The 25639-nt window shown below is 47.0% G+C and overlaps 10 protein-coding genes across 10 annotated transcripts, besides 31 other annotated features; all 10 read right to left on the reverse strand.

Moving 5' to 3' along the window:
- Nucleotides 1–17380: a sequence feature (heterozygous, non-Esmeraldo-like haplotype).
- Nucleotides 1122–1151: a microsatellite.
- Nucleotides 1177–1198: a sequence feature (AT_rich).
- Nucleotides 1232–1322: a sequence feature (T-rich).
- Nucleotides 1396–1869, reverse strand: Tc00.1047053506871.190 (uncharacterized protein; the record flags this gene model as incomplete). The annotated part of the gene is made up of 1 exon (XM_810872.1): nucleotides 1396–1869. One exon carries the CDS (start codon nucleotides 1867–1869, stop codon nucleotides 1396–1398), a length of 474 nt encoding a protein of 157 aa, XP_815965.1.
- Nucleotides 2124–2213: a sequence feature (T-rich).
- Nucleotides 2303–4186, reverse strand: Tc00.1047053506871.180 (hypothetical protein, conserved; the record flags this gene model as incomplete). Its single annotated transcript, XM_810871.1, has 1 exon — nucleotides 2303–4186. One exon carries the CDS (start codon nucleotides 4184–4186, stop codon nucleotides 2303–2305), a length of 1884 nt encoding a protein of 627 aa, XP_815964.1.
- Nucleotides 4297–4334: a microsatellite.
- Nucleotides 4432–4473: a microsatellite.
- Nucleotides 4541–4572: a microsatellite.
- Nucleotides 4782–4811: a microsatellite.
- Nucleotides 4839–4858: a microsatellite.
- Nucleotides 4872–4894: a microsatellite.
- On the reverse strand, nucleotides 5205–6974 carry Tc00.1047053506871.160 (RNA guanylyltransferase, putative; the record flags this gene model as incomplete). Its single annotated transcript, XM_810870.1, has 1 exon — nucleotides 5205–6974. The coding sequence occupies one exon, from the start codon at nucleotides 6972–6974 to the stop codon at nucleotides 5205–5207; it is 1770 nt and encodes a 589-aa protein (XP_815963.1).
- Nucleotides 7122–7148: a sequence feature (AT_rich).
- Nucleotides 7462–8706, reverse strand: Tc00.1047053506871.150 (hypothetical protein, conserved; the record flags this gene model as incomplete). Its single annotated transcript, XM_810869.1, has 1 exon — nucleotides 7462–8706. One exon carries the CDS (start codon nucleotides 8704–8706, stop codon nucleotides 7462–7464), a length of 1245 nt encoding a protein of 414 aa, XP_815962.1.
- Nucleotides 9093–13403, reverse strand: Tc00.1047053506871.140 (cleavage and polyadenylation specificity factor, putative; the record flags this gene model as incomplete). Its single annotated transcript, XM_810868.1, has 1 exon — nucleotides 9093–13403. One exon carries the CDS (start codon nucleotides 13401–13403, stop codon nucleotides 9093–9095), a length of 4311 nt encoding a protein of 1436 aa, XP_815961.1.
- On the reverse strand, nucleotides 13902–15623 carry Tc00.1047053506871.130 (hypothetical protein, conserved; the record flags this gene model as incomplete). The annotated part of the gene is made up of 1 exon (XM_810867.1): nucleotides 13902–15623. One exon carries the CDS (start codon nucleotides 15621–15623, stop codon nucleotides 13902–13904), a length of 1722 nt encoding a protein of 573 aa, XP_815960.1.
- Nucleotides 15960–16097: a sequence feature (T-rich).
- Tc00.1047053506871.120 (hypothetical protein, conserved) lies at nucleotides 16158–17786 on the reverse strand (the record flags this gene model as incomplete). Its single annotated transcript, XM_810866.1, has 1 exon — nucleotides 16158–17786. The coding sequence occupies one exon, from the start codon at nucleotides 17784–17786 to the stop codon at nucleotides 16158–16160; it is 1629 nt and encodes a 542-aa protein (XP_815959.1).
- Nucleotides 17381–17411: a sequence feature (areas merged during assembly that could not be assigned to a particular haplotype. This can correspond to areas where the two haplotypes were merged or to regions with more than two copies in the genome that were merged during assembly.).
- Nucleotides 17412–25639: part of a sequence feature (heterozygous, non-Esmeraldo-like haplotype) that runs on past the window's edge.
- Nucleotides 17928–18034: a sequence feature (T-rich).
- Nucleotides 18201–19820, reverse strand: Tc00.1047053506871.110 (hypothetical protein, conserved; the record flags this gene model as incomplete). The annotated part of the gene is made up of 1 exon (XM_810865.1): nucleotides 18201–19820. The coding sequence occupies one exon, from the start codon at nucleotides 19818–19820 to the stop codon at nucleotides 18201–18203; it is 1620 nt and encodes a 539-aa protein (XP_815958.1).
- Nucleotides 19999–20026: a microsatellite.
- On the reverse strand, nucleotides 20210–20992 carry Tc00.1047053506871.100 (polypeptide deformylase-like protein, putative; the record flags this gene model as incomplete). Its single annotated transcript, XM_810864.1, has 1 exon — nucleotides 20210–20992. The coding sequence occupies one exon, from the start codon at nucleotides 20990–20992 to the stop codon at nucleotides 20210–20212; it is 783 nt and encodes a 260-aa protein (XP_815957.1).
- Nucleotides 21414–21453: a microsatellite.
- Nucleotides 21633–21654: a microsatellite.
- Nucleotides 21797–21841: a sequence feature (CT-rich).
- Nucleotides 21842–21867: a microsatellite.
- Nucleotides 21868–21897: a sequence feature (CT-rich).
- Nucleotides 21997–22047: a sequence feature (T-rich).
- Nucleotides 22061–22082: a sequence feature (AT_rich).
- Nucleotides 22529–22552: a microsatellite.
- Nucleotides 22823–22891: a sequence feature (T-rich).
- Nucleotides 22975–23006: a microsatellite.
- Nucleotides 23077–23124: a sequence feature (T-rich).
- Nucleotides 23259–23287: a sequence feature (AT_rich).
- Nucleotides 23354–23422: a sequence feature (A-rich).
- On the reverse strand, nucleotides 23445–24731 carry Tc00.1047053506871.90 (hypothetical protein, conserved; the record flags this gene model as incomplete). Its single annotated transcript, XM_810863.1, has 1 exon — nucleotides 23445–24731. The coding sequence occupies one exon, from the start codon at nucleotides 24729–24731 to the stop codon at nucleotides 23445–23447; it is 1287 nt and encodes a 428-aa protein (XP_815956.1).
- Nucleotides 25260–25280: a microsatellite.

Genomic DNA, 25639 nt, shown 5'->3' on the forward strand with positions numbered 1-25639 from the left:
GACGCATCCAGGAGCTGTGGCCAGGCGTTGCATCCATCATGCATTCCAATACGCCGTCAAATGGTGCGACCGTGATCCTCCGTACAAATCCCTGCCTCCCACAGATTCCCCGCCTGGGCCCCTGTGTGCCCCGTGGGCCGAGCGACAGCTCTAATTCCCCTGGCGCCTCATGAATCTGCATGATCTTCCGATTGTCTCTGGCGTATGGGAAGCATTCCAACTTCCCGAGGCAGAAGCGGTGGAGACTTGTGACGCGCCTGGCTGAGTGCTGATGCGCGCCAAGTTGCCGTTCCATTGATGGATGTGGACGGCTCTTGCGTCGGCGCCAATCCAATACGCACCGCATGGAACCGCGCGTGGGCATCTGAGCTGCACGCCAATATTTTTTAGCCTCCAACTGAGACCAAGCACACTCATATGGGCCAGTGCAGCGCCAACCGCCTTCCTTCAAGTGCCGCCCAATTGCTCCAAACAGCGGTGTGCTTCTTCCTCTTCAGAGAGGCTCGAATGGACTCAGGGTTCCTCGGAGCGGTGATGGCAGCGACAGAGTGTCGCAACGAGGTGCAATTCATCCCTTTGTCTTGGCCCCGCCTTGCAACAAGCCCACCGCCCGCTAATGGTGAGAACGCCGCCCACGTGGTGGCTCAATGGCGGGCTGGTCGCTGGGCAAAAACAAAGTGTCGTTGGACACACAACCTCAGAGAATGTGGTTGTGGGCGTGTGTGTCTCGTGAATGCCATCCGAGCCATGAATCCACCCATAAATCTCTCCCTAAACGAGTATGCTTTGCGCTAGGCCTCAAAAAGATAAATAGGAGGAAAGGCATTATTATCGTTGTTGCTTGGCATGTTCGGCGGGCGCTGGTGAAGTATGCCACATTTCCTCCCGCCAAGCCTGTGGGAAAATGTCGATTAAAAAAAAAAAAAGACGCTTAAAAAACTTATTTCTTTTTTTCGATTTATTACCTCACATTACTTACCAGGAAGAGACGTATTTGTGTTCACGTTTACTTAATAGTAGTATGGAATGGCAGATTTTTACCCAAACATTTTTCTTTTTTTCCCAAGATTTTTTCGCTTTTTTTTTACCTTTTAGCCTGAGCAAAAACGAACAAACAAACGAAAAAAAAAAAAAAAAACAAGAAAAAAAAACACACAAGCAGAAGTCGCAAGTTTGAAAAAAAAAAAAAAAAAATTATGGAGCACAACTCAAATCAGCCGAAACAAACGGGAAAAAAAAAAGAATGAAAAAAAGAAAAACAAACACGCACACAAGAAAAAAGAAAAAAGAAAAAAAGAAAAAAAGAAAAAAAGGAAAGAAAAGATTGGCACCCGAAGTTTTAACGTCGGTGCAAGAAAAGAAAAAAAAAAATGAACTCGTGCGTAGGAATGCCGGCTAACTCATGAGGGTTGAAGCAAGCACGGTCATTAGCAAAAGAGGGGTGAAAAAACATGTGGATCTCCCGGAACTGCTGTCTGCGGATGAAATATGTAACGTCGGTTCACCAATGCCACTTGGCTGCTTATTGATCTTTATTCGGTCGTGGAACCACTTGGCCACTGCATCAGCCCTTGTCTTGTCCTCCCTTGTCGGCAGTCTTTCCCTCGTGGCCAAAGCCAGCGACAAGCGATCCGGCACGGCACCGTGGGGAGGGTTTGCAGCAGTGGGTGCATTTTTGGTCGTGACAACAGTTTCGGTGTTGGAAACGGCTTCGGTCATCACCAGAGTTTCGCCGTCGGGAATAGTTTCGGCACGGGAAATGTTTTCGGCCATTTGACTGGTTCCGGTGTTGGGAACATTTTCGGCACTGCAAGGCGCAAAGCACATCACAAAGAGCACCGTAAACAGAACTCCGCAAAGTGGCTTCATTGGACGTATTCGTTTATTATCGGGAGTATTGGGGGTTGTTGTTGCAGGGATTGCCTTATTAGTATCCTTTCGTCTTATTAGAGCTCTCACAGGACTCGGCCAAGCAGAAACGAAAGGAAAACAAACAAACAAAAAAAAGGGAAGACGTAGTGGCCATGGCAGAAAAAGGGAGACTCTTCCTTGTCGGCAGGTCTAGTAGCCAAGCCGAGAAGAGCGTGACGTTCATCACAGGCACATGGGATGCACAGTCCCCGAAACAAGAAACAAAAAAAAAAAAAAATGAAAACAGGAGAAGGAAAATAAGAACAACAGCAAAAAAAAAAAAAAAAAGAAAAAAAAAAAAAGGGCGGCTTCTATCGTGTCGGTTTTCTTTTTGTTCCTATCTGTAGTTTTCTTACTGCCTTCAGGGCGGGGTGAAGCGGGAAATGAGGCTCTATCCATCCGCGGTTGTAATCCCTTCTGGCCGCGTGGGCGGAATGTGCTTTACAGAGGCACAGGCCTGAGCCATACGTTCAAATGGCCACTTGGGATCACTTACAAAGACTTCCTGCTTGAACATTGTTGTGGGCCGGACCTTCCATTGGCACCGTCCCTGGAAGACAAAACGCTTGGCTCCCCGTCGTCCTTTATTGGGCCCCGCGTGGCAGTCTTGGCGAATACACTCCAAGATGTTTCCGTCGTTGATGCAATGTTGAGTGACCTCCGTGTCGGGAACATGGACAGGGATACCCTCCACAATATTCTCATTTCCCATTTCCTCGCAGAAGGCGTCAAATGTCCATGAGTCACCGACAAAGTTGCCATTCCAAACACGAAGTTCAACAGATTTTTTCCGCTGCAGAGGGTACAGAAAGTTTCGGCTGTCATACCCGCCAAACATGACACCATCCGGGTTGACAAAGAGGACACCAGCTGCCTGGGGATTCTCCGACTCACACGCCTCTATCGATTGCACAGGATACCAGGGAAGCAACTCCACCGTGCTGCTATTCATGTCCTTTAGTTTTTTCTTTAAGAGTTCCACTCGCTCAGTAACAAGCATTTCTGACGCCTTCATTTCACCCATCATGAGAAGGTCAGATATGTACAATTTATCACCGGCAAACGTGGCCTCAAAAATAAACCCAACCTCATTGTTGTCCACGTTTCCTTTGGCCAACTGCGTTAAAGTCGATGGCGCATCTATAAAGTAGAAGACAATGTTGTAGCTTGGAAGGTGCACGTACACAGCACCTTGGTACCCAATCAAAGAGGCTTTATCCCCTTGAATCCAGGGAGTGATCATGTAGCTGCGAAAGGCATACGCATAACGGGCGAAAATTGCATACTCTAACAAATAATTTGGTTCCGAGAACGGAAATAGCGATCCCTCGCTCAACTTCAACTGCTGCGTTTGCGCATCCAGAATGGCTGTTACCAGAGCGGCGTTTCGTTCCAAGGGGCAACCAGGCATCAGTTCCACTCCCTTCAGTGAGATGTTGGAGTCTTTTGTGAAATTCACTTCTCCCAATTGTCGCAGAGCGTCGGTCACTACTTCATCCAACGTTTTTTCTCGACACTCCACCACAAGGGTCGGCTCACCTTGAAGATAGCTCGCACAAAACTCATAGCTCTCGGGGTGAAGCTGCCGTTGTAGTGAATCGTCGTAGTCAACGCCCCTCTCCTTTGTGTTATCCAAGTCATTGTCAAGAACAACAATAACATCAAACTTTAGATTGTGTTTCTGCAGAAGAGAGTGGACATAATAAGGCTCATATTTGTTTCGTACCACAATATCATCAATAACAATCCCCTCAAACGAATTCTTGCGGGAGAGAAGTTCTACCAGAGGGGCAACGTAATCCGTAGGGGAAAAAACAGCGCCCTCCTCTTTGGGTTTCAATGAAATATATTTGTAGTTGCGAGCTTCTGCTATTCGTTTTGCCACCGTTGTTTTTCCTACACGTCGGTAACCAAATACAACAACAACAGGCCTTAACTTTTTATAAGAGGGGGTTGAAACGGAATGCATTGGATTCATGATCCCTGCGTTATATTGTTGCGATCGAACTCTTGGATGGTTGTACGATTGCACTGGTTCATTCTGAGGCATGGGTGGCATGTGGTTCGGGTTGGAAAATCCATGTCCCATCATGTGCCGCGGCATCTGGTGGGGTATCATTACCGGTGGCATTTGGTGTGCATGATGATTGGGATAATACGATGGATATCCATGGAAGCGAGGGTCCTGCTGTCCCATCCTTGTGTTTGTATCCATGACTGGATCGATGCCGGATTCTGGCATATTCCAAGGCATTGCATTGGGATTTAGGGACATGGGTACTGCTACTTTCTTTCCGGTTATGTTACTAGCGGGTGTTGAACCTGATCCTGAAGGGTTCTCCCTTTGGGGGTTCCTTTTTCCTCTTCCTTAATAATATTATATATTATATATATGTTTGTGTGTGTGTGTGTGTGGTGTCTGTCTAGCCTGTCGTGTAGTTCCTCTGCGGCAACGAAATGGGTGCGGAGGCAACATAAAATAATAATAAACAACGGTGGTAAAGGAGAAATAAATGAGAGAAAAACAAAAACAACAACAACAACAACAAAAAAAAAAAAAACGTAAGTCTTCAAAATAAAAAAATATCAGCTTTTTCAAACATATACATACGCGCATATATATATTATTAAAAAAAAAAAGAAGAAAAAAAAAAGAAAAAAGCCGCAACACATTAATACACGGGAGAATTGGAGTACATGCACGATACACATGCAGCATTCTTAAGAAAAAAAAAAAATATACATCAATACTATTGTATATATATATATATTGGATAGAGAAGAGGACATGAATAGATGAATGCGTCCATTTATTCACGAATGGATCTATGTGCCTATATCAGCGAGGAAGTGTGGTAGATGGAAACAAGGAAAGAGAGAGAGAGAGAGAGAGAGAGAGAAAACAACTCCTCAACAGGACCGTGAAAACACACACACACACACACACCGAAGAAAAAAAAATTATTATTATTATTATTATTATATGAAGTGGGTTTATTTGCAATAATAATAATAAGTGTGCTGCCGTCATTCAAAAAAGTGAAAACTCCAGGAAGTAAAAACAAACAAAAAACCAACAGCCCTTTCACTAAAAGAAGAAGAAGAAGGAGAGAAAAAAAAAAGAATTCAACTTTCATCCATAAAACCGTTTTGTTTCCCTTTCCTCACCCCCCTTCTCTCTCCGTCACCTACTTGTCTCATTCCCATGCCATCGCCCACCTCCCTCTCATCCAATGTGTGTGCATTTATGTGCGCATGTGAAACGGATAACTACGTGTATGAAAACGTGATTCTCATGTGTTCCCATAAAACGGAACCTTCTCACACAAATCAACGAGTTCCTCCAAGCTCAAATGCCTCAAATCCACAATCTTTTTAACAATACTGTGCTTATTCGGGGAGGGTTTGTCATTGCGCAGACATCTAAACGACCACCATGTTGTTGTCTGGGGTGACGACACCCCTTCATTCGTCTCTTTTCTATCTTTTAGAGCCAATTCAACAATAATTCCATTGCACAGACCATTTTCCTGTACGACCGTTGATGGAATAATTGCGAGGGCACCTTCGTATGGAATTTCCCCAAAGCCACCGTTTTCTGAGATATCATCCGTGACCATAAGTTCGAAGGTCCAACTGTCCCCCTTCAGTATTCCATTCGCCAAACGAAAATCAACGGTGCAGTGTTCGATGGGCTTCCACTTCACAAGAAATCTGTCTCTCCCAATCTTGTAAACACCGCTGTGCTGAAAGACCAAACCATCTATAGGCATTTTAGCCTCTTTCCATTTCGGAAGAAGCGTTCTCAACATATTGATCGGGACATAGTCCTTTAAAACAACCGCCTGTGTGACAGAGGCTAAACGACCAAAGAACTCCCGAAGTATCTTCAACCGGGCCACAAACCGCATTTTCTTCCCCTCCAGGCCCCCCAAATACAAATAGTCCAGCACGTAAAACACCGGGTTTCCATCATGTATCACCAGCTCCGTGTCAAGTAGTACTTCCACCGAATTGTCGTGTTTATTATCCGTGATAAATTTTTGGGTTTCCGGCGGAAAACCACAACTCATTTCAACACCATCAAATAATTTGTTAAAATCATAACAATGTGTGAAGGCAGCGGGAAATCCTATATAACCATAACGCTTGTGCTTCACCAACAAATAACGTTGCCCATCGGCCTTTAAAGTAACATGAAAGGTAGACAATAAAGAGCGCAAATTTTTATGGCCAAAGGAGAAGTATTCCCTATCTAGATATGCGCCAATGCCGGATAATGGGGCTGTGTCCTTTCGTCCCGAAACATTTCCCACAGCTGCATGCACACAACAAACAAGTTCCATGTAAGTTTCATAATCATCAATCAATTTCATGCCCTTTGCTTCATGGCGTGCGGCAGGGCAAATTTTAATACCTTCAGGATTCGCCGACAACTGGGTTCCAATTGTTGCCTTAATTTCTCCAAAGACGTCCTCGATGGTGGCATCCTCTGTGACTCGAATAGTCTTCAAACACCCAATCGGAGCATAGATTGTGTTGAGCGTGACGGCTTGTGCCTTTTGCTCAACCACGCGCCAATATTGATGCGCCGTCTTATTGTCCTCACGTGACTCTGCGCGCTTGGATGCCAATTTTGCATCTATAGCAAGCATAAAGACAAAAGGAACAGGAAGTTTAACGGCATCCAGGGCGGACTGTATGTAAAAGGCATCAAACTCGCTATTCACAACAAAGCGATCGAGCACAAGACCATTGTAACGTCGTTTTCCCCCCTCCCCAAATTCCTCTAACAAGACCCGTCGTAGCTCCACAAATGGCTGCTTCCCTTGCCTGTAAATGTTTCCGGAGGAGATATGCAGCAGATTGTATTCCTTCGCGAGAAGCTCGCTTTGTGTCGTCTTCCCCGCCCCACGACAACCAAAGATGAGGAAGACGAGAGGACGCTTAGCGGATGTGGATGACGCCTCGTTGCTAAGTTCCTCATCTCCGACGGCATTGGACCCAGTGCGACGAAGAAATGTCGGAATAAACGCAGGCGCATCGGGATTGAAGGCTGACATGACGGCGCACTAAATTAATTATGACCCGTCGTTGTCTTTTTTACGACTTGCGTTCTTTTCTTTTTTATTATTGTGTCTTATTTAGACGTGGTTTGCCCGTATTTGTATGCTTGTCTGTTTTTTCTTAATGAACCCTTCCCAATCAAGTTAATTATTTATAATAAATATTATTATCACTATTATTGTATGTGCTTCCACGCCCACAAGAGAAAAAGAGAGACAAAAGAGTAAAAGATATGGCGAAAGAACACGAGAATGCAGCGCCTTACAAACTCACAGACCCTTTCACACTATCAATTCTTTGCCCGGTGCCTTTACGTTTCATCTCATCAGCGCGTACACTGCCCTTCCCCAACCGGCATTTTTTTCCTTCTCTTATTATCATGAAGTCGCCTTTTTTCGCCAGTCGGAGACGTACGAATGTAATTGCTGTGGCACTCGCTCGGCATGGAAGAACGTGGAAAGAGAAGGAAGGGGGGAGTGGCGTTCATTCCTCGATGATGTTCTTATACTCCCCATTTTGCAGCCCCTCCGTGTACGTGTACGCCCTCGGCGTCCGCCAATCCTCGCCAAAGTACTCCACAAGATACGACACGGGGGGCACAAGAAAACCGTCGGCCCGTGATGCCACAGCGGGGTCGCAGAATGGCAGACGAATCAGTGCCTCGCGGAAGGATGCGTGACGGTAGCGGTACATGCCGTGGCGACGAGAACCCGCGTCTTCATAGTGCGATGCCGTCCACACAAATGGGCCAAACTGAGAGATGAGCGCCGCATCATCTGCGAGAGGCGGATAGTACACATTTAAGTCAAGTGCCACTCGCGTCTCATGATGCAAAAAACGCAACTCCAGTCCCTTCTCGACCGTCCCGCAGATGTCCAGCAGCACAAAGTGGCCGTCCAAGGCCACATGTGATAATAGCGAAACAACAGCGGACTGCGCATCCTCCTCCATCGTCCCACCGAGTCGCTGCAAGTCCTCATAGAACACACCCACGTCAATGTCATTATCGTGGGGAATAAAGTACCCTTCACGGTGAGCTCCCAACGCTGTGCCACAACACAAAAAAAGTGGCACATTAAGAGAGTTTGTCACACCAAAAAAATCTAAAAGTGTGCGTTGAAAGAGCAATTGCCGCTCAATTTCTGCCAATGCCGAAATCGATCGTTGAACGTGAGTTAGAAAGACGTTTTTAGACATCTCCTCCTTCCCATGACAAACTCTGCTTGGGACGCTATTCTGACATTGCGGTTGCTCCGTCTCTTGACGCATGAAATTTGAGCTAGCTGAAGTTTCAGTGGGAACATCATCCAATTTTACCTCACAGAACTGAGCAAGAAAGTCGATCGTGCCTGCAATTTCGTCCTTCGTTAGTGTCCGTGCGGGATTGCAGAAGGCCTCCCAGCAACTCTCGAGGTACGCACTATTTACCATACGATGCCCGCCGACCCACTCATGTTCCTTCTGCAGCCATTTCTTCAAACCCTCTCTTCGCCTTTCCAGAGTGGTGGACCATCCGCTACTTGTCTGTTCCACGACGCAGTCATTCCTGACATCCGGCGGTGGAAAAAAATTAGGCGGAGGATAATCACATGAAGGCGAAGTGCCAAATGTCTCCTGAGAATCCCCCGCTGCAGCGTCGCAAATGACGCATGGAGACAAATGAATATGGGGCCTAAAAACCGAGACGTAGCGGTGTGAGATAAAAATGGCGCACGAAAAACGGCGCATTTTTCCCCTCACGGTTTTCGCTTATTCCCGTCTCGCTGGGGCACACAAACAAAAATAACAACAACAAAAAGATGAAGCAACGCAAGATGGCGTCTAAGTTCGTTTGCAGTCAACTACAAGAGAGGGAGAAAAAAAACAACATAAAGAAAAAAACAACGCCCAATATTATCCCACAAATCCAATAACATTTTTCATGTGCCACACCCATTCATCTCTTACGCCTCCTTTTCGATGGACTCCTTGATTTTTTTTTTTTTTCTTCCTCTTCTGTTTGTTTGTTGTCTGTCTCCTTTTTATTCTCCCCGCCCAACTTATGTTATATAAACGAACGCACACACAAACACAAACAAACGTGAGAGGAGAAGTGTTAGAGAAGGAGCGAGCGGTTAGAATAAATTGCACTCTTCGTAAACGAGGGAAGCGACGTTGGTGACGCGTTCCAACTGCGTGTAGGCGGCAGACGCAATGGTCTTTCGCGAGTGAATGTCAAGGAAAAAGAACTCGTTCAGCAGCGAGGCAGACACGAGCATTTCCTTCGCCCGCATTGCCGTCCGCGGCGAGCCTTGACTCAAACCAAGAAACATTCGAGGGGTGAGTCCTGCGCTGTGCGGCAGGTCAATCTGAAGACGACGCATCAGCCATGACGCCGTCCGATTCGCCTGCTCGCCAATCGGTACAATGAACCCAATCTCGCCATAGTTGGTGACGTAAAGCGTGACACTGGAGTTTCCAGCGAGGGAGCGGAAACGCAGAGACTTAACCAAGCAGCCACCAGAAAGACGATACTCCCCATCAAGCGACAAGACAGACTCAAGCACCTTGTTCGGACTCCCTGCCTCAGTTTCCTGCACACGTGGCGTGTAACCCATCACAAGCAAATTCCTCTCGTCATCAGAGCACAACAAACCGAACGCACGGTCGTGGTACATCATGTCACAATGAACCACCGACACGGCGTTGCGATCCTTTCCAAGCACACTCAGTGTGTGATTCTCCTCGTTGAAGCGGGCAATTGCGCAAGAACGCGACAAGTCTCCGTAAATAAGGTAGTTGCGGAAAGAAGACATTCTCGTCACATAAGTCCCTGCATACAGCAAAGCCCCTACTACCAGTTTCCTGTTGCTCCAATCAAAGCGAAATAGCTTGATCGTCCCACCCACGGCAACGGCAATGTGGTGACGAATCCCCACAACCGCGGTGGCTGGGCCATTCAAGGGCTCCGAATGAAAAAGAACAATCTTCCGCTTCTTCTTCGTGCAAATTGTTGCAAGAAGAAGAATGCGGCCCCTGCAGGTAATATCTTCCCCAAGAGGGAAGGCTGTACTCACAACACAGACAGGTGCCGTATGAAGACCCTCTGCATCCCTCTCACACTGAATCTCCATCATTTGTGCCCCTAGTACTCGCTCATTTTCTTCCAGGAGAAGTGTATCCGTGCAAGCCCAGTCTGTGGTAGACATCAAGCGAATTTCAAATCGATCTGCCATTGGCACACGAATACCTGCATTTGGGGCAATGGGTGGCATGTTACTTACAGGTGCCTCGGTTGTAATGCTCTGGACACCGCCCGACTCTTCATCGTACACAATGTTTAATTGAACGTCAAACGGAGCTCTTTGAGGTCGAAAAGGCTCCTTCTTTGATGTCACAACAAAACAGCTCCTTGCTGGCGGATGGTACACCACAAAATGGGGAGTAACGCCAAGGTGAATGCGGCGAGTTAACCATCCTTGACCTGTTGGCCGACAATATGTGTCCATAGAGGCAAAATCGACAAACCCCTCACAGCAGTAGATGTATCCGGAATTTATTATTCGAAAAGGCACAAACCCACGTACAGGCCCTAATGTCTGATGACGGTATGCCTCAAGTTCCCGCGTTCGTCGGTCCCAGAAAAGAAATAGGGGGTGCTGTCCACACACATATGCCCCTGTATTTCCACCAATGGCATCAAAAGGAACAATGCGGCGACTGTACTGTCGCATTAATTGGGTGTCATTTTCAACCACTCCACGTTCCCGCTGCAACCGTTTTCTCTTCATTTCAATAGACTCAATCACCTCACGTTCTGCTTTATGATCTAAAAAGTGATGCATCGACTTCTTTAGGCGAAGCGGGCCAAAAGCGTCGGACGAGATAACCTTATAGACGGCCAATTCCCCTGTAGTAAGAATGACAACAAGTGCTGTCGCCTCTACCGTGTTATCGTCGCGCATTGTGACTATCTCCACGTGAGACACCTGAGGTAGTGCTTCATCATCACGTGCCTCTTTATTCGATTCGTCAGTGGCAGGAGTGCTGTACTGCGGCAAATTGGCAAACTGTGGGAAAGTTGCACACACTTCGCAAGATTCCATCTCCTTGATAGTCATGGTACCATCCGTAAAAAAAATTACCACACGCCGCTGCTCTGGCCACAAGGCAAAGGCAGTGACTCCCTCTGCAAATACTTCCTTGGTGGGAGCCGTTTTTGCTGCCTTCAGCGCAAGTCGAAAAAGAGTCCCATCCTCTAAGAGAGGAAAAAAGAGCATTAAATCCGCTGCGATAGAAGCAGCTTTAACAAATCGCTTCTTCCCCGCCTCCCGCTCTGACATAAAATTGAACTTCTGCAGTAGTGTTTTCCCATCAAATGATATTAGGCGCCCCTCCTTCTCTGTCACTTGCAGCAGGGCATTCAACCATGGGATCTCTGTTGCGAACACCGTTCGATATGCCGTGAGGAACTCGGAGCGACGCACGTGCAGTAATGATTCCCCACGCACAGCAAAAAGAAGTGTGAATGAAAGCCCCGTGAGAAGTAAGTAAGGTGGCGATGGCTGCGGTGGATGTTGTGTCGCTCCTTCCTCCCCCTCATGCTCCGCACGCGAGCGTTTATGCACCTGAGATGTTTCCAAGAAGAATGCAGAAATTGCGTTCACGTTCTCGCGGCGGAAGACTTTGTTTCGGACGGACTGTCGCAACACAAAAAGAGAACCGGTCCCACCGCGACCCGCGCAGACGGCCAAATCCATTACCGCACGACACTCCGCGATTGACACGCTTGGCATCGGCTCCAATATTGTTCTTCCCAGCAACTCAGCATACGGTGTGTCACACAAGGAAGAATTATTTACACCATTTAGTTGATTCGGGTCGGTTTCATCCATCGAAGTACAGTCCACAACGTCAACATCCGAAATAAAGCCAATAGCTTCCATGCTTTCTATAATTTGAAATCGTTTGGCAACATCGCTGTGGAACATGTCAACTTTAGCAATGCATGAGTCGCCGCAGGCGGAACCCAAAAACACAATTTGATCTCCAATACGGGCAATGCCTGAACAGTAGCAGCCGGTACCGAGGATGGCGATACGAATGCCTTGAACGGATGAGCTCTGTGCCGTGATGGAAAGTGTTAGCACCACTCCATCTTCCTCCGATACGACAAGTAAGTGAAGCATCTCGTTTACAATGCTCATGAAGGAAGCAGTACAGTTTGCCAAGGAGAGATTCACCTTGAAAAGAGCCGTCGAGGCTTCCATCTTCGGATCGCACCAACCCACCTTTCCATACGACATGGCGGATGACTTGCTGTTTGCACACTCCTCCATTCCGCCATTGTTCAAATAGACTCCATACCCTCTCTTTGTTGTGACGTGCATCACAGTGTTGATTCCGTAGCAAATGACACCGGAGGGAATCTGTGAAAATGGCCCGACGGGAGTCATGTGTGTCACGTTGTATGGCACATCGTCGACCTCGCCAATGAGGAGTAACTTTCGGTTGGACGTGGATGCAGCCGATATTTGGACCCAAACAATTTGGGATGACAACATTTTAGATTCAACCGCCTTAGTGCGCCATTCCACCAATTTCACACGACCCGCCCATGTAGGGTGCCGTTCGCACAAAAAGGCAACAATGGGTTCTCCTGAAGACTCAATAAATTGCATGTCCCGAACATAGCGAATGACACCATTTACTGCTAGTGAGACGGAAAACATGGAGAGATGACCAATGTGCAGTAGTCCATCAAAGGCATCTGCAACCCTCGAATCGTGTTTCTCAGGCTCTATATGGACCGTCGTCTCCTTCTCGGGCGGAATGGATGGATCCGTTTCCTCAGCAAGTCCCTTGTAGTCGTCCTCATCACCCCAATCATCTACAGGTGTCATGGCCTCCTTCAGTTTGGTGTTATTTTCAGCCTCCAAATGAATTCCGGTGACGCAATCACCATTTTCGGACCGAGTAAGACCCAACAAGGGAATCAAGAACATATGACGACGGCGTGCCAAAACTGCAACAAAGCGACCTGTTGGATCCGCACGCATGATGGGTTCCAATGGCATCACATCATTCACTACCTCCCGGTCGTCCAACTGAACGAGTGCCAACGTGGAAAGACGCATACGAACTGGGTCGTACTGAACAAATGAAACATGAAAATCATCAAGGCACATGGCGATAACGTCAACAGCAAACCCAGGAGGCCGGCAGATGGCAACGGAGACCGGTGGTGCGTTCAGCTGTGTGCTGGCGACATAAGAAAGGGAGGACACCCACTCCTCGCCACATGAAATACGCCAAAGCTCAAGTTTATTCTTCTTGAACAGAATCAACTCTCTCACCCCTGCCGGAAGCCCGGCAGAAAATTGCCCGACAAGAGAATGTGTGACGCCTGACGCTGGAAGACTAGGTTTCACAGCCGCGTGCAGCATCTCACCAACGCAAAAACGTGCAGGAACTGATCCTCTGTTCTTAAATATGCTCCTTCCCCCTCACTTCAAACAATCAGAGGGTAATTTCACACAAACATTGCAGCAAATAGAAAAATTCCCAAGAAGGAAAAGCGCAAAAAAAGAAAAATAATAATAATAAATGAGCGGAGTCCAGAACAAGGCACATCTGCCTATACAAACATTTTCGCTTCAGACAGGGCGGCGGCGGCAGCGGCAGTTGGGAGGGGGAACCTAAAGAAAAAAAAAAAGATATACTCCGACAATTCAGTTTAAACAAGTAAAAAATCTTAAAGCGTCCATAAAAATAATCAAGACAACAAACAAAATGGGAAACACTGCCAATCAAACAACTGCTGCTGCAACAGCGACAACAGCAACAATAACAAAATCATCATCATCACAATTAGCATGGCGAAGATCAAAAATGCGCCCTTCTTGTCCAAAAACAATTTTCTTTCTTTATGCGCTCAGAGACTCTCAGCTGATAACATTGACACAACTCATTTGTCCGCACTGCTCAAGAGCATGCATGAGACAAAGTAATGCTTTACTCTCGTTCGTCTGCGCCCTCTGTAGCATGCAAGCATAATTTAGCCTGCATCCATGAGTTGCCGCAAACTCCACGTTTTCTGGGTAGCTGGACATGAGGAAAAAGAGAGCAAGAAGCATCATGTTCATAGCTGCCTCCGGTATTCGTTTTGGGGGCCAGTGACGTAAATAAAAAAGAAGTATTGTCATCAACTGACGAATGCGATGAAAAGAAAAAAGTACACCATGATCCTTTGACACCCGAGGAATTGTTGTCAGTACAAATGCATGCGCCAAATTTACAGCCAGTGAAGCTCCCGTGTAAACAATGGCATCGTTTCTATAATCTGCAAGCGCCAGTCCGACCACACTTACCCACATAAGCGCAAAGCGGCTGGAATTCAGTGCAAGAGCGCCGTGAAGACCAGAGGACAAATTACACAACACCCGCAAAAAAGAAAGCTTGCCTTCAGGAGTCATGTTTAAAAAATCCCGCACACCATTCGCCAGCAAAGCAAGAAGAGTAGGATGAAACACACATGCACATAGCACCACCTTGTGTAACAGAGCAATGCGCAGAGAATTAAGAACAGGTCCCCATAACGTTGTATGCGTGTACATCAAAATACGTACAACCAATTCAATATAATCCGAGGCGATCGTCGGATCTATTAACTCGGCTCCTGTACTGATAATAAATGTAGATGTCAATATCATCTTGGCGCTTTGATCAACCTTTCCGCGTTGTTTCAACTGCTCAACATACGGCATAAGTCCCTCAAAGACTTGACGACACTTGGCGGCATCATCAACATGAAAGAGAACAACACATGGCGGTGGTTGTGACATTAGCTCACATGCTACTGCAGATTGCGCAATAGACATCGCACTTTTTTTTCGTTCTAGCATATGTTCCCTCAGCAGACGATTCGTGATGCATTTTGGGTATATGAGATAATGCGTCAACACTTCCAATACGCCTTGACCCAGCCTTGTTTTGACAAGATGCTCAATGACGGTTGTGAGAAAGGACGGAATGGAACCGTTGGGTCCAAGCAGAAATGCCACCGCGTCCTTGCTAAAGGTGTGACAGTTGTTTTTTGTCGGGTGATAGGCATTCAAATGATATGTGTCCTTCTCACGCTCACGAATCCACGTCATAAACTCACTAAGTGTCTTTTTAGTTGTGCCAAGAAGAATTTTTTTATACTTCTTCCCAAAACGAGTATGACCAGCGCCCATGACGGCTATTCCACCCCCGAAAATAAACTCCATCCCGTAACACACCACCGCACTGTGGTAGAGGCCAGGAACGTTGAAACCCAGGAGCTCCTCACTGTGCCGGTTAACAAGGCCGCGACTCAGGTCGTACACATGCAGGATCACCGTGAATTCAACCGCGCGAGGTGACGGTGTCACCTGCGACAAAACAAACGTCACGCGATCTGCCGCTAAAAGACTTGAGCGTTCTCGCTGAGGAGGGCAGAAGGATGGGAGTTGCGTGGAAGCAGTCCCATTCACCCGTGGGGCGGAAGCGGCGTCCGGTGGAGTGGCGGGAAGAGCAATTATCCGGCGGTAGCTGTAAAACTTTGGGGACGCCGTCAAGCCATCATCCGCATCCGTGCTGCTGCTCGCAAATGGTTCGTGAGACTTTTCAAAGTTCCCCGTCATGAATCCCCGCTCGCAACCAACGCGGTAAAATCCGTCAGGTCCCTCAAACAAAACAAACAAAAAAACCCTCACCGCCTCCTCCCCCTCCCCTCTCGTCAGATGCACACCCGCGCCTATCAAATGCACTCTACCCTACGTTCTGCGAAAAACAACAAAAACAAAACAAAACAAAAAACACGGCAGGAGAGATGGGAGAAAATGAAACCACCAAGCAGAACCCCCACCGCCGCGCGATGGAGGCCCGGCGAGAATTCATTATCCCTCGCTCCCACACATCCCACCCAAAAACACACACGTTGGATGCAACACCATAAATAGACACATAAATAATTACGCACAGGAAGAAAGAAAAAAACGCCAACGACAGGAGAAGAACACCACCACCAACAAAAAGAAAACCTGGGAAAAGAAAGAGCAAAAAACAACAACAACAACAATAACCAAAGAATGCAAAAAAAAAAAAAACTGAAAGCAGTTGTCGCCGCTTTTCCAAATTACATCTCTCTTTTACATCACCGTAGCTCTACCGTAAACCTAGGGAGCGCGCACCGATTTTATATCCCACCTCTTTGTCGCGTCCATTGCGTGGATTTTCTCCTTCAGTAACCGTCTAAAAATTTCCTCTGCGTCGTGTTCAAAACGCTTCTCCTTTGCACGAAAAAGTAGCTTCATATGACGTTCGGTAGCTCCCATTTCCTTCTTTGCCAGGCCCACCTGCACTCGGTGCTCCCTCATTCTGCGTCGTCGATTTTCGTACTCTCGGTTCCGCCTCTTGATCTCACTTTGAACCACCTGCGACTCCATAAAGAGATTTGTTTGTGTTCTCTTTATCTTTTCTATGTTTTCTTCCGTGTGACGATCCTTGGCTTCGCAGAAGGCATTGAGTCTTTCCTGTTTTCGCTTATCATTCAACAACATATTCTCTCGCCGCTTTGTCCTCTCCCTCACCATTTGCACATATTCCTCAAAGATGGGAAGCTTACCCACGTTCAACCGAGCACGTACATCTGCCGCAATGGTACCTGTCGACTCCACACCTTCCATCTCTTCCATAAACCCGTTCCACTTCTTGTAGTTTGAAATGTTTCTTCGAATCTCTAACCGTGCCAGACGCACATAAGCATCAAGCTGTCGCTTATGGTTTGATATGCCACCCTTTGTAAATGTCGACTTGGTAACATTCCCACCATCTGCAGGCCCTAATGGAGTTAACTCATCCTCATTCACAAACTTTGAACCTTCTACGGTGTAAGTTGCGGCCCTGTTCCTAAATTTTTCTCTGGTATTGTTATCCTCCTGCAAGGACTTTGTAAAGTCATGATATTCCTGCGCCATTGCAGAACTGTCGTGTGCGTACCGCAGCAAAAACTGACGATATTCGTTCAATTCTTCCAACTCCATTTTAAGTGTAACGGCGTCACGACGTGGATATGGCAATGGCGGCAGGAAAGGTGGATCCAGTGGAGGTTTTGGGCGCCAAAACGTATCACGTTTGTCTCCTGAAAGACGACCGCTTGAAATTTTCCCACTATTTGTATCCGCAGCATGTTTTATCCAAAATTTACTCAATTTACGGGTATGCCCCTTCTTTTTAAGAGGTTTTTCCTTCGAGCTGAGGGAGAGTGGGTTGGATGCTTTGGAACCGTTCCATCTTCGCAGCCTGTCGGGAGAGAACCGGGCTCTTGATGACGTCGAGGAAGAGGCATTTGATGCCTCTCGGTTCGCGCCATCAGCAACGAGTGATGCCGGTGGATCCCCATACCGCGGCATGGGTTTGGTAAGGCCGAGTTCGTCAATGTTATCATCGTCGTCGGTTTCGGTGTCCAGTTCCGTCATCAACTTATTCATCACGGCCTTCGGTATTTTCGGCACACCGGGGGCGTCGGGAAAGAGTTTGCAGCGCTCCTTCCACTTCTTCTGCACGTCACCGTCGGCGATGAGGTGATTTTTAATCGCCAAAACTTTCCGTATGTTATTTTGCCGTGCACGCTCAATCAATGTGTACCGAACGAGCACCGCATTTTTATCGTCACCCGCCCGCTCGAGCGACTTCTTGGGGATGTGAAGTAAATCCCGCGGAACAAGTCCGAGCTCATCGCATCCGAGCACAGCCGCTTTTCCCTCCACGCCAAACAGGTTCGCATACGCAGCGTCCACCGCCATGCACAAGAACACCGACACGAGCGAAGAATCAACGAGGCAGTTACCTCCTCTTTGCCCTCTCTTCTTTTGTGGCGGTCGTGTAATGCATGGGCCCGTAGATAAAGACAGACAGAAAAATAGGAGGCGCACGAGTCCAGTGAAAAAAATAACAACAAAAAACAAAAACAGAAAACAAAAGACAATGCGTCAATAGAGGAGAAAAACATCACAGAACCAAAACAACAACAACAAAAAAAAAAAAAACAGAACAGGATGTTACGTGACGCATTGATCCATTTTTTTGTTTTTGTTTTTTTCTCCAGCCAATACATACAGCATCGGCGGGAATACACACAGACACACAAATAGAAAAAAATAATAGTAATAATAATCAAACAGGAATCCAAAGAAAACAACCCATACGAACCTGGCCTGTCAGACCACCACCACCACAACGTCTTCACTGTCACATGAGGAATATCCCTCCTTCTCATCGTCATCGTCGTCAGTGATGACAATTGCCTCCAAAGAACCCCGTCGTTTCTCTAGCGACGGTGTGCAGGGCAAGCGAGTTGTGCCACACACCTCACAGTACAGGAATGCCCCTATAGAATTGAGAAAACCGCACCCACTGCACATCCAGTTTCTAAAAGAATCCACACAGTCGTGATGGATACTTCCTTTCATTCCATCCTCTTCAGACGACCTCTCGCGTTTCACAACATTTCCACAATCCGCAACGAGGGAATGCATTGAGGGCATTGTCAGTGGCCGTTTCCCACCACCTCTTTGATCCTCAATTATAGTCTCTAACCGTCTTGTAAACTGAAGCAAACTCCCTTTAATATCTTCGAACATCACCACATCTTCTTGCACCTTTTCCGTCATCAGGCAGCAATTTAGCATTGATACCCAAACCTCAAAGAACGCGACTCCATGATGACGTTCTACCATGTGAGCCAGCTGGTGAAGAGCAGCGGTGCAGACGTACGCAAAAGACAGAAATTCTGAGGGTGTGTTTGGTGAACGAAGACGAACTCTCAGCACTGCACGTCTTGAGTCTATAAATTCTCCTTGAGACATCACCGTCGGTGTTGTTGGAGAAAACTCATTGAGACATATCACCTGCCATCCCCTTTCCCGAAGGATGGGATCCAAAACATCCGCTAAGCGACCCAGTAAACCGTAAGCAGAGAAATCTCCTGTTGGGGCACCAAAAACTTTAATACGTTGCACGGCACATTGTGAAGACTCAGGTGTATTTAGACGTGGATAACTGCACGCCTCACAGTGCTGCAGACTGCAGTAGTTGTGGAACGAACACCGTGTACAATCCCATCCTTCCTCGGTTCCGATAGGGTCCAAGATATCGGAGCAGAAATCGCAAACCGTGAGAACAGACATATTAACATTTCCACATCTTTTACAAATCCAACCATCGTTCCCCATTGCTGTACTTGAGGACGTGGCAGCATCATCACAGCCACATCCATCAAACTCCCCAGAACGACTCAGCTGAATTCGTTTCAGGGCAGCGTCCGCAAGAGTTTTTCGCATTGAGGTTGAACAATTTGGGCGCAGTGACGATCCGCTTCCACCCAAACGATGACTTCCTGTGAAGCGGAACTGCTGGCTTGCAGTTCCAACAATTTTTCCGCATGCAATGCCCACCTCCAACTGCTCACACTCGGTGACAAGCTGGGAGTAAAGGCCCCAGAAGTATTTGTCATGTCTGGAATACCGGCAATGCGCCAGCTCGTGCAACATTGTACAGATGACATCTGTAAAGGGAAGAAAGGTGTTCTTTGCACTTGGCGCACGAAATCGAACGCAGACCTCATCCCCCCTGTTCACATTGAGCCCCAACAAACGTGCGCTACGTGGATAAAATTCCTTCAAATGTCTGACCTTCCAGTTATGCGCTGAAAGAATGGCATGGGCGCGTACCAGAAGCCTTAGCATGTACTCCCGTGCATATTCATCCCCCGCCCATCCCAAGGTTGTGGCAGCACCAATCGTACTGTACTTTGTCAACGTATCCGCAAGACTTGTCATGAGAAAACGGACGCACTCTTTCGGCTGCTGACGGAATTCGCTCACAGACGTAGGTCCTTCTATTTGTTTGCAATTGAAGGACAGAGTAAAATAAATAATAATAACCAAACACACACAGTGAAAGAAAATAGATCCAACCACATAACTTCAATAACATAACAATTCAACACACACACACAAAAAAAAAAAAAAAAAAAAAAAAAAAAGTACGCTTCATTCCTTTTCCAAAACGGGCACCTCTCTTTAAATTCAAAAAAAAAAAAAAAAGGAAGAAACACAAGAGAAACCCGTCACAAAAGTCAAATAGAAGAGAGCCGCGGCGTTTCTCCATAGAAAAAAACCTTCTTTTCCTCTTCATTACAGTCAGTATTCAGTAAACTAGAGAAGTCTCATTGGTTCAGACGAGCATCCTGAAAATGTTGCTGCATGTTTTGTGCATACCACCACTCCATTCCTGGAGGAACAATAGGAATATTTTTAACGTAGTCAAAGAATTGATGTGGAGCTGTCACGTACGCCTCTGCAGAGGGAAAATTGGGTGGCCACAAATCCCTCTGCCCCATAGCGATACCGCTAACAATAAATTCCGGTCCCAATGCCTGATGAAGAATAGTCTTGCCGTGAAGGTGATCCAATTCATGCATCAAACACCTTGCCCGCATGCCATCCAGTAATTCTGTCTTCTCATTGCCGTACTCATCCCATCCACTACATGTGACACACTGAGGCCGAATCACCCATGCAGCGGTCGCACCACAAGAAATGCAGTTCTCCCACATTCCGTACATGGGAGCAATGGAGGTTCGGGCATCGTAGTCCGGAACGCTCGGGCTCACCCACACCTCGAACACTTCCTCGTCTGGGTGACCTTTGATGAGCACAACTGTGGCGTCCCAATGCCCTTTTGGGGCACTGAACGAAATACACCGCAAGTCACTCGCCATTTTCTTCAGACTGAGAAGTTGGGATTGAAAGAGTGGCGTATTAACCTGAGTCTTATCCAGGCGCAATGCGGGTCGTGTGAGGGATCGATGTGGATAACAGGCCACTCGGGACTTCACCTGCGCCTCCAGCTCCAGCTGCGCAGCGACGCGGTCTTTGAGCCGCTTTTCGCGAGCCGCCGAGCGCCTCGGGCCCAACAGAGGCACCGTCCGTGACAGACGGCTCAGCATAAAGGACGGAGAACCGATAAAACTAAGAGGAAGCAACAACAACAACAACAAAAAAGCTAAGGCCCCTTTTTTCGTCCCAGAGCCCTCCCCCCTCTCTTTGCCTTAAGAGAGGAATGCACACAGGAAAAAAAAGAAGCAAACAAAATGTTGTTAAGTTCAAATGACGCTGAAGAAAAAAGTCGAGTAAAAATTAAGGCGGAAACATCGCGGCGACGGTGGCCAAAGGCAGAAAGAGGGAAACACGTCAGTGCCATGTGATGGAGTTATACCGCAATAATTACACAAATACAATCAACACAACACATTTCATAAATGAAGGGGTATGCGTTCACTTTCCCATTGGCCCACTGCAAGCACGTACCACGCACAAACAAATGGCCTTCCTCCTTCCCCCTACTTTATGTAACCTCCTTTATTTTTCCTCTCTTTCTTTCTCTCTCTCCCGCTCTCTCTCTCTCTCTGTGTGTGTGTGCCCTTTTTCTTCCTCATCTTCGCTGGAAGCTCGCCCCACTCTTTCCTTCCCACCACCCGCACCTTCGTGGAGAAATGGCAGCGAGATACCGCGCAGAAACACACACAAAACACCATCACGCAGTTACAGAAAAAAGATAGATAGATAGAGAAGAAAAAAAAAAAAAAAAGAGAGAGAGAGAGAGAGAGAGGAGAAATCCTTTTCTTTCTTTTTTTTTTTCCTCCCTCTTCATTCCGTTGACGACATTTCTGATGCTTGCTCTCTCCCCTGAACGCACACATTAATACAAATGCGTGCACATCTCGCGGCCGCGGTGACGGCGGTGGGACGTTGAGAGGAGAAATGACGCAAAAGCAGAAGGGAAGAGAAGAAAACAAAATCAATCAATCAATCAATCAATCAAGGAAGAGGAGGGAGAAAAGAAGAGGGAAGACACACACACACACAACAACAACACCGCATTACATCCAAACACACACACCGGCCACAAATGCCGTTCCCTGCGCGTGGCGTCAAAACAGAAAACCAACAAAAAAGAAAAGAAAAAATGAGAAAAAGAAAGAGAGAAAAAAGAAAAAAGAAGTCATGCAACCCACAATAATAATAATAATTAAATAACCAAACATTTTTTTTCTCCTTCTTTCTGTCTACCCCACTCTTCACCACAAATTTGCCTCCTTTTTTTCATTCATTTTATTTTTTTTTCCCCATGAGAGGAGGCTGTCGACTCGCTCTCGTACCCGCTCAAAGAACGGACGGAAGAACGCACGACTTTTCATTTCATTTCTTTAGAAGTTCTCATTTCCCTCAATTTCTGCTCGCCTCTTTCATTCTTCATTGTTTCTGTTCCTCAGCTGTGCTCAGGGTAACACTGTGGCCCCGCTGCCGTCTGTTTGACGTTTGACGCAACGCTACCTTCCTTGTGGACGCGCAGCCACAGACACACGCACGATTGGTGTACATTGGATCCTGACCATTCACTTTATTATTATGGTTGTTGTTGCTTTTTCCTTCTTCCAAAACCAAACAAAGTCTCGTTCTTCTTTCCTCACCTCTGTTTCCTGTTCACTTCACTTCACTTCACTTCATAAATTCCTTACACACACGTCTTTTTTGCCTCGTAACCATCCCCCCTACCCACCTCTCCCCACTTGACCCTCACAGGTGAGCGGAGAAGCACACACACGGACCTCTTTCATTGTTTCCCTCCTTACGCCGTAACGCCGTCGACCGCCCTCACTGACCCTCCCCTTCTCCTCTCCCTCCTTCATTCCCCCGCCAAATGTTCCGTACATAAAGACGAAAAATAAATATCTATGCTTCGGCAGGAGTGATCAAACAACACCCACAAGCATGGCAGATAAAAGCAAAGACAAAAACAGCAAAAATAAACACACACACACACACAAGAAAGAAAGAAAAAGAAATGATGTGGCGGCTATTACAAACGCGACCACATCAAATATACTGCTAACAAAAGAAAAAGAAAAATAAGAAAAAAAAAGAGCCGCAAAAACAAAAAAACAACAACAACAACAACAAAAGGCTAGATAAAACCAACAAAGAAAAATCACATTCATCACCATAAGAAGAAGAAGAACAGAAAGAGAGTAAAAAAAAAAAAAAAAAGATGAAAGAAAAGAAAAGAAAATCAAAAAAACACTACAAATTACCATTCACAATATTGAATTTTTTTCTTTTCTTTCTTCCCCCTCCTTCTCTCTTTCCTAACACTATCTTTTACTTCTCGCTGTAGCGTTGTATACACAGCCTTCTTCTTTTTTTTTTCCTTCCTTAATAATAATAATTATTATTATTATTTTGCCTTTCCTTCCTCTTCTCACGGATGCTAATGATTAACGCAGTCTACTCCTTCTCTCATCCCTCTCTTTTTTCTTCTTTTTTTTTTGTTTGTTTTTTTTCGCTTTTTATTTTTCTTTTGTTTTTGTTTTTCTTTTGTCGCCTCACATGCCTCCGACATCATGGGCTGTCGGTGCCGTCATGGACATCCTTCACCGAAAAAGCCTCCGAGCGGCTCTCTGCCCAAACTCTCAGTATGAACTCCGCTTCCTGTGGAGAGTTTACGTAGGAACTGAAGAGCGGCTGGCTCAGCAACTCCACAGCGACGCTCGGCGAGACCCCGGGGCGATTGACAAGGCACTTTGAGCACATATCCAGGAGCGGTGCTGCATCCTCCAAACGGTTGCCTGTGGGATCATCGCGAAGCAGCAGCGCCTCCACGTGCGCCTTTATGTTTTCCTCCCAGTCAAGCACAGAGACCGTCCCCTCCGACATTGTGTGACTCTGCAAAAGCGGTCCGTCGCCAAAGTCATCCATGAGCTTGTCGTCATCAAAGAGTGGATCGACACCAGTCAAAAGTGACAGTACCACAAGACCGATAGCCCATGTGTCAGCTGTGAGACAGAAGAGGCCATGGGGAGATTGCCTGCAGTAGGGCGGTAGTCGATGGATGGCAGGCGGCGGCAGCCCCTCGCCGTCCTGAGAAATGTGTCCCACAAGCTCAAAGTCGCACAGAGCGGCACAGCCCGATTGTCTGTTCAGCAAAATATTGTCTAAGTGAATATCATTGTGGGTAAACCCACGGCACAACATACCGTTCTTCACATGTGGTAACTCCTCATTGAGGAGGCTAATAGCAACAACCAGCTGAAACGCGATGGCAGTGACGACCCTGCAATCACGAATAGGGTCAAAGGAACGGAAAGATCGAAGCGAATTTGTGAAAGCCTTGTTATACCCCTTAAACTCTGCCTCACCTTCTCCTTCACCAGGAATTTCGGGCACGGTCCTCGTGACAAGAAGGAATTGCTTAAGGCTGTAGCTGTGCTGCGGCATAAGAATACCGCGATCGACACCCCCAATCGTGACAATGGCCAACGGAAGCACCAAATAAGGCACCTGACGGCAAACCCCACAACTCTCCCCGGAGCGATTGAATGCAGTGAGATCGTTGGCAAAAAGTGCACGGATAAATTCAATTTCGTTTTCCGTAACGCTGATCGGGTATATTTTAAGCGCCAACGGGTATCCAACAGAGCACGAGGCGTCAACCGTCCTCCCAACGCTGTACACAAGTGAGCCGCGGTCGCCACCGTGGCCGATAGCGCAGCCGTAAACCACCTGTGAGTTGCAATCACCTTTGAGACGTGGCACTCCATCGGCGCAATCATCATCATCATATTGCATCCAGCATGGCGCAAAAGGTGTGTTGCCGTCACGGTTCAGTGTCTTCTTTACGGACATCATCACTCAAGGGGTGGTCGGGAGAGCGAGGTTGTGGTGATTTCCCTCCCCGCACCCGCTTTCACAAGCCACCACTTTTCCACCAATTTCTATTCCTTTCTTTTAAAAGTTTCCAACGTGTGTGCCAGCTACAAAACTAAAAAAAAAAAAGTTGCCGTGCTCCCGCGTTCCTGTTATAAATAAACAAACTCGGGGAAGCTTGATAAACCGTGCCTGTACACGCCGCGAAGGGGGTTGTCTTTGCCCACGAAAAAGGAAATTTGCTTGCCGCCTCCTTCACTTTTCCGCTCCCACAACAGCAAGAAACACCCGCCGACAAACGCGTCAAAAGCTCCGTCTAATGCTACAGTTACTAGTTGTACACAACGTACCACCGGTGTATATAGGCAACGGAGACTACACATTACAGCCAAAAAAAAAAAAAAAGTCAGAAGGGAAAAACAATCATAAATAACTCCGCATTGCCATGAGCACTCCCTCCACACAAACATGTGTCACGAAAATAAGCCACACACAAACATACTGAAAAGGCAACAACAACAACAACAACAAAACACACCGCCACCACCACCAACATGTCACCCAAACAAAGCCTTTTTTCGTAGAACCTCGGGGTTCACGTCGGTGACGAAAAAACGCTTACCTGGAACCTCCGCCAACGCAGAGAGTAACTGCCTATTCTGCTCCATCGTTCGACGCAAATGAAGCTCCCGTTGGTTGGCCTTATACACGCTGCGCCATGCAAAAGCCACCATAGCTACCGCGGACACACCGAGTACAATGCGGACCCAGTTACAGGAGTACTGCCTTTTCTCCTTGGGTGTCTTGCCAGCAGTGGGAGTGTCGTCCTGCGCCATGTACACCCCTCACTACCGTCCTATCGATGCCTTCTTATTTATTTATTTGGTCTT

Source organism: Trypanosoma cruzi, genomic scaffold (assembly GCF_000209065.1).
Source record: "Trypanosoma cruzi strain CL Brener 1047053517159 genomic scaffold, whole genome shotgun sequence".
NCBI lineage: Eukaryota > Euglenozoa > Kinetoplastea > Trypanosomatida > Trypanosomatidae > Trypanosoma > Trypanosoma cruzi.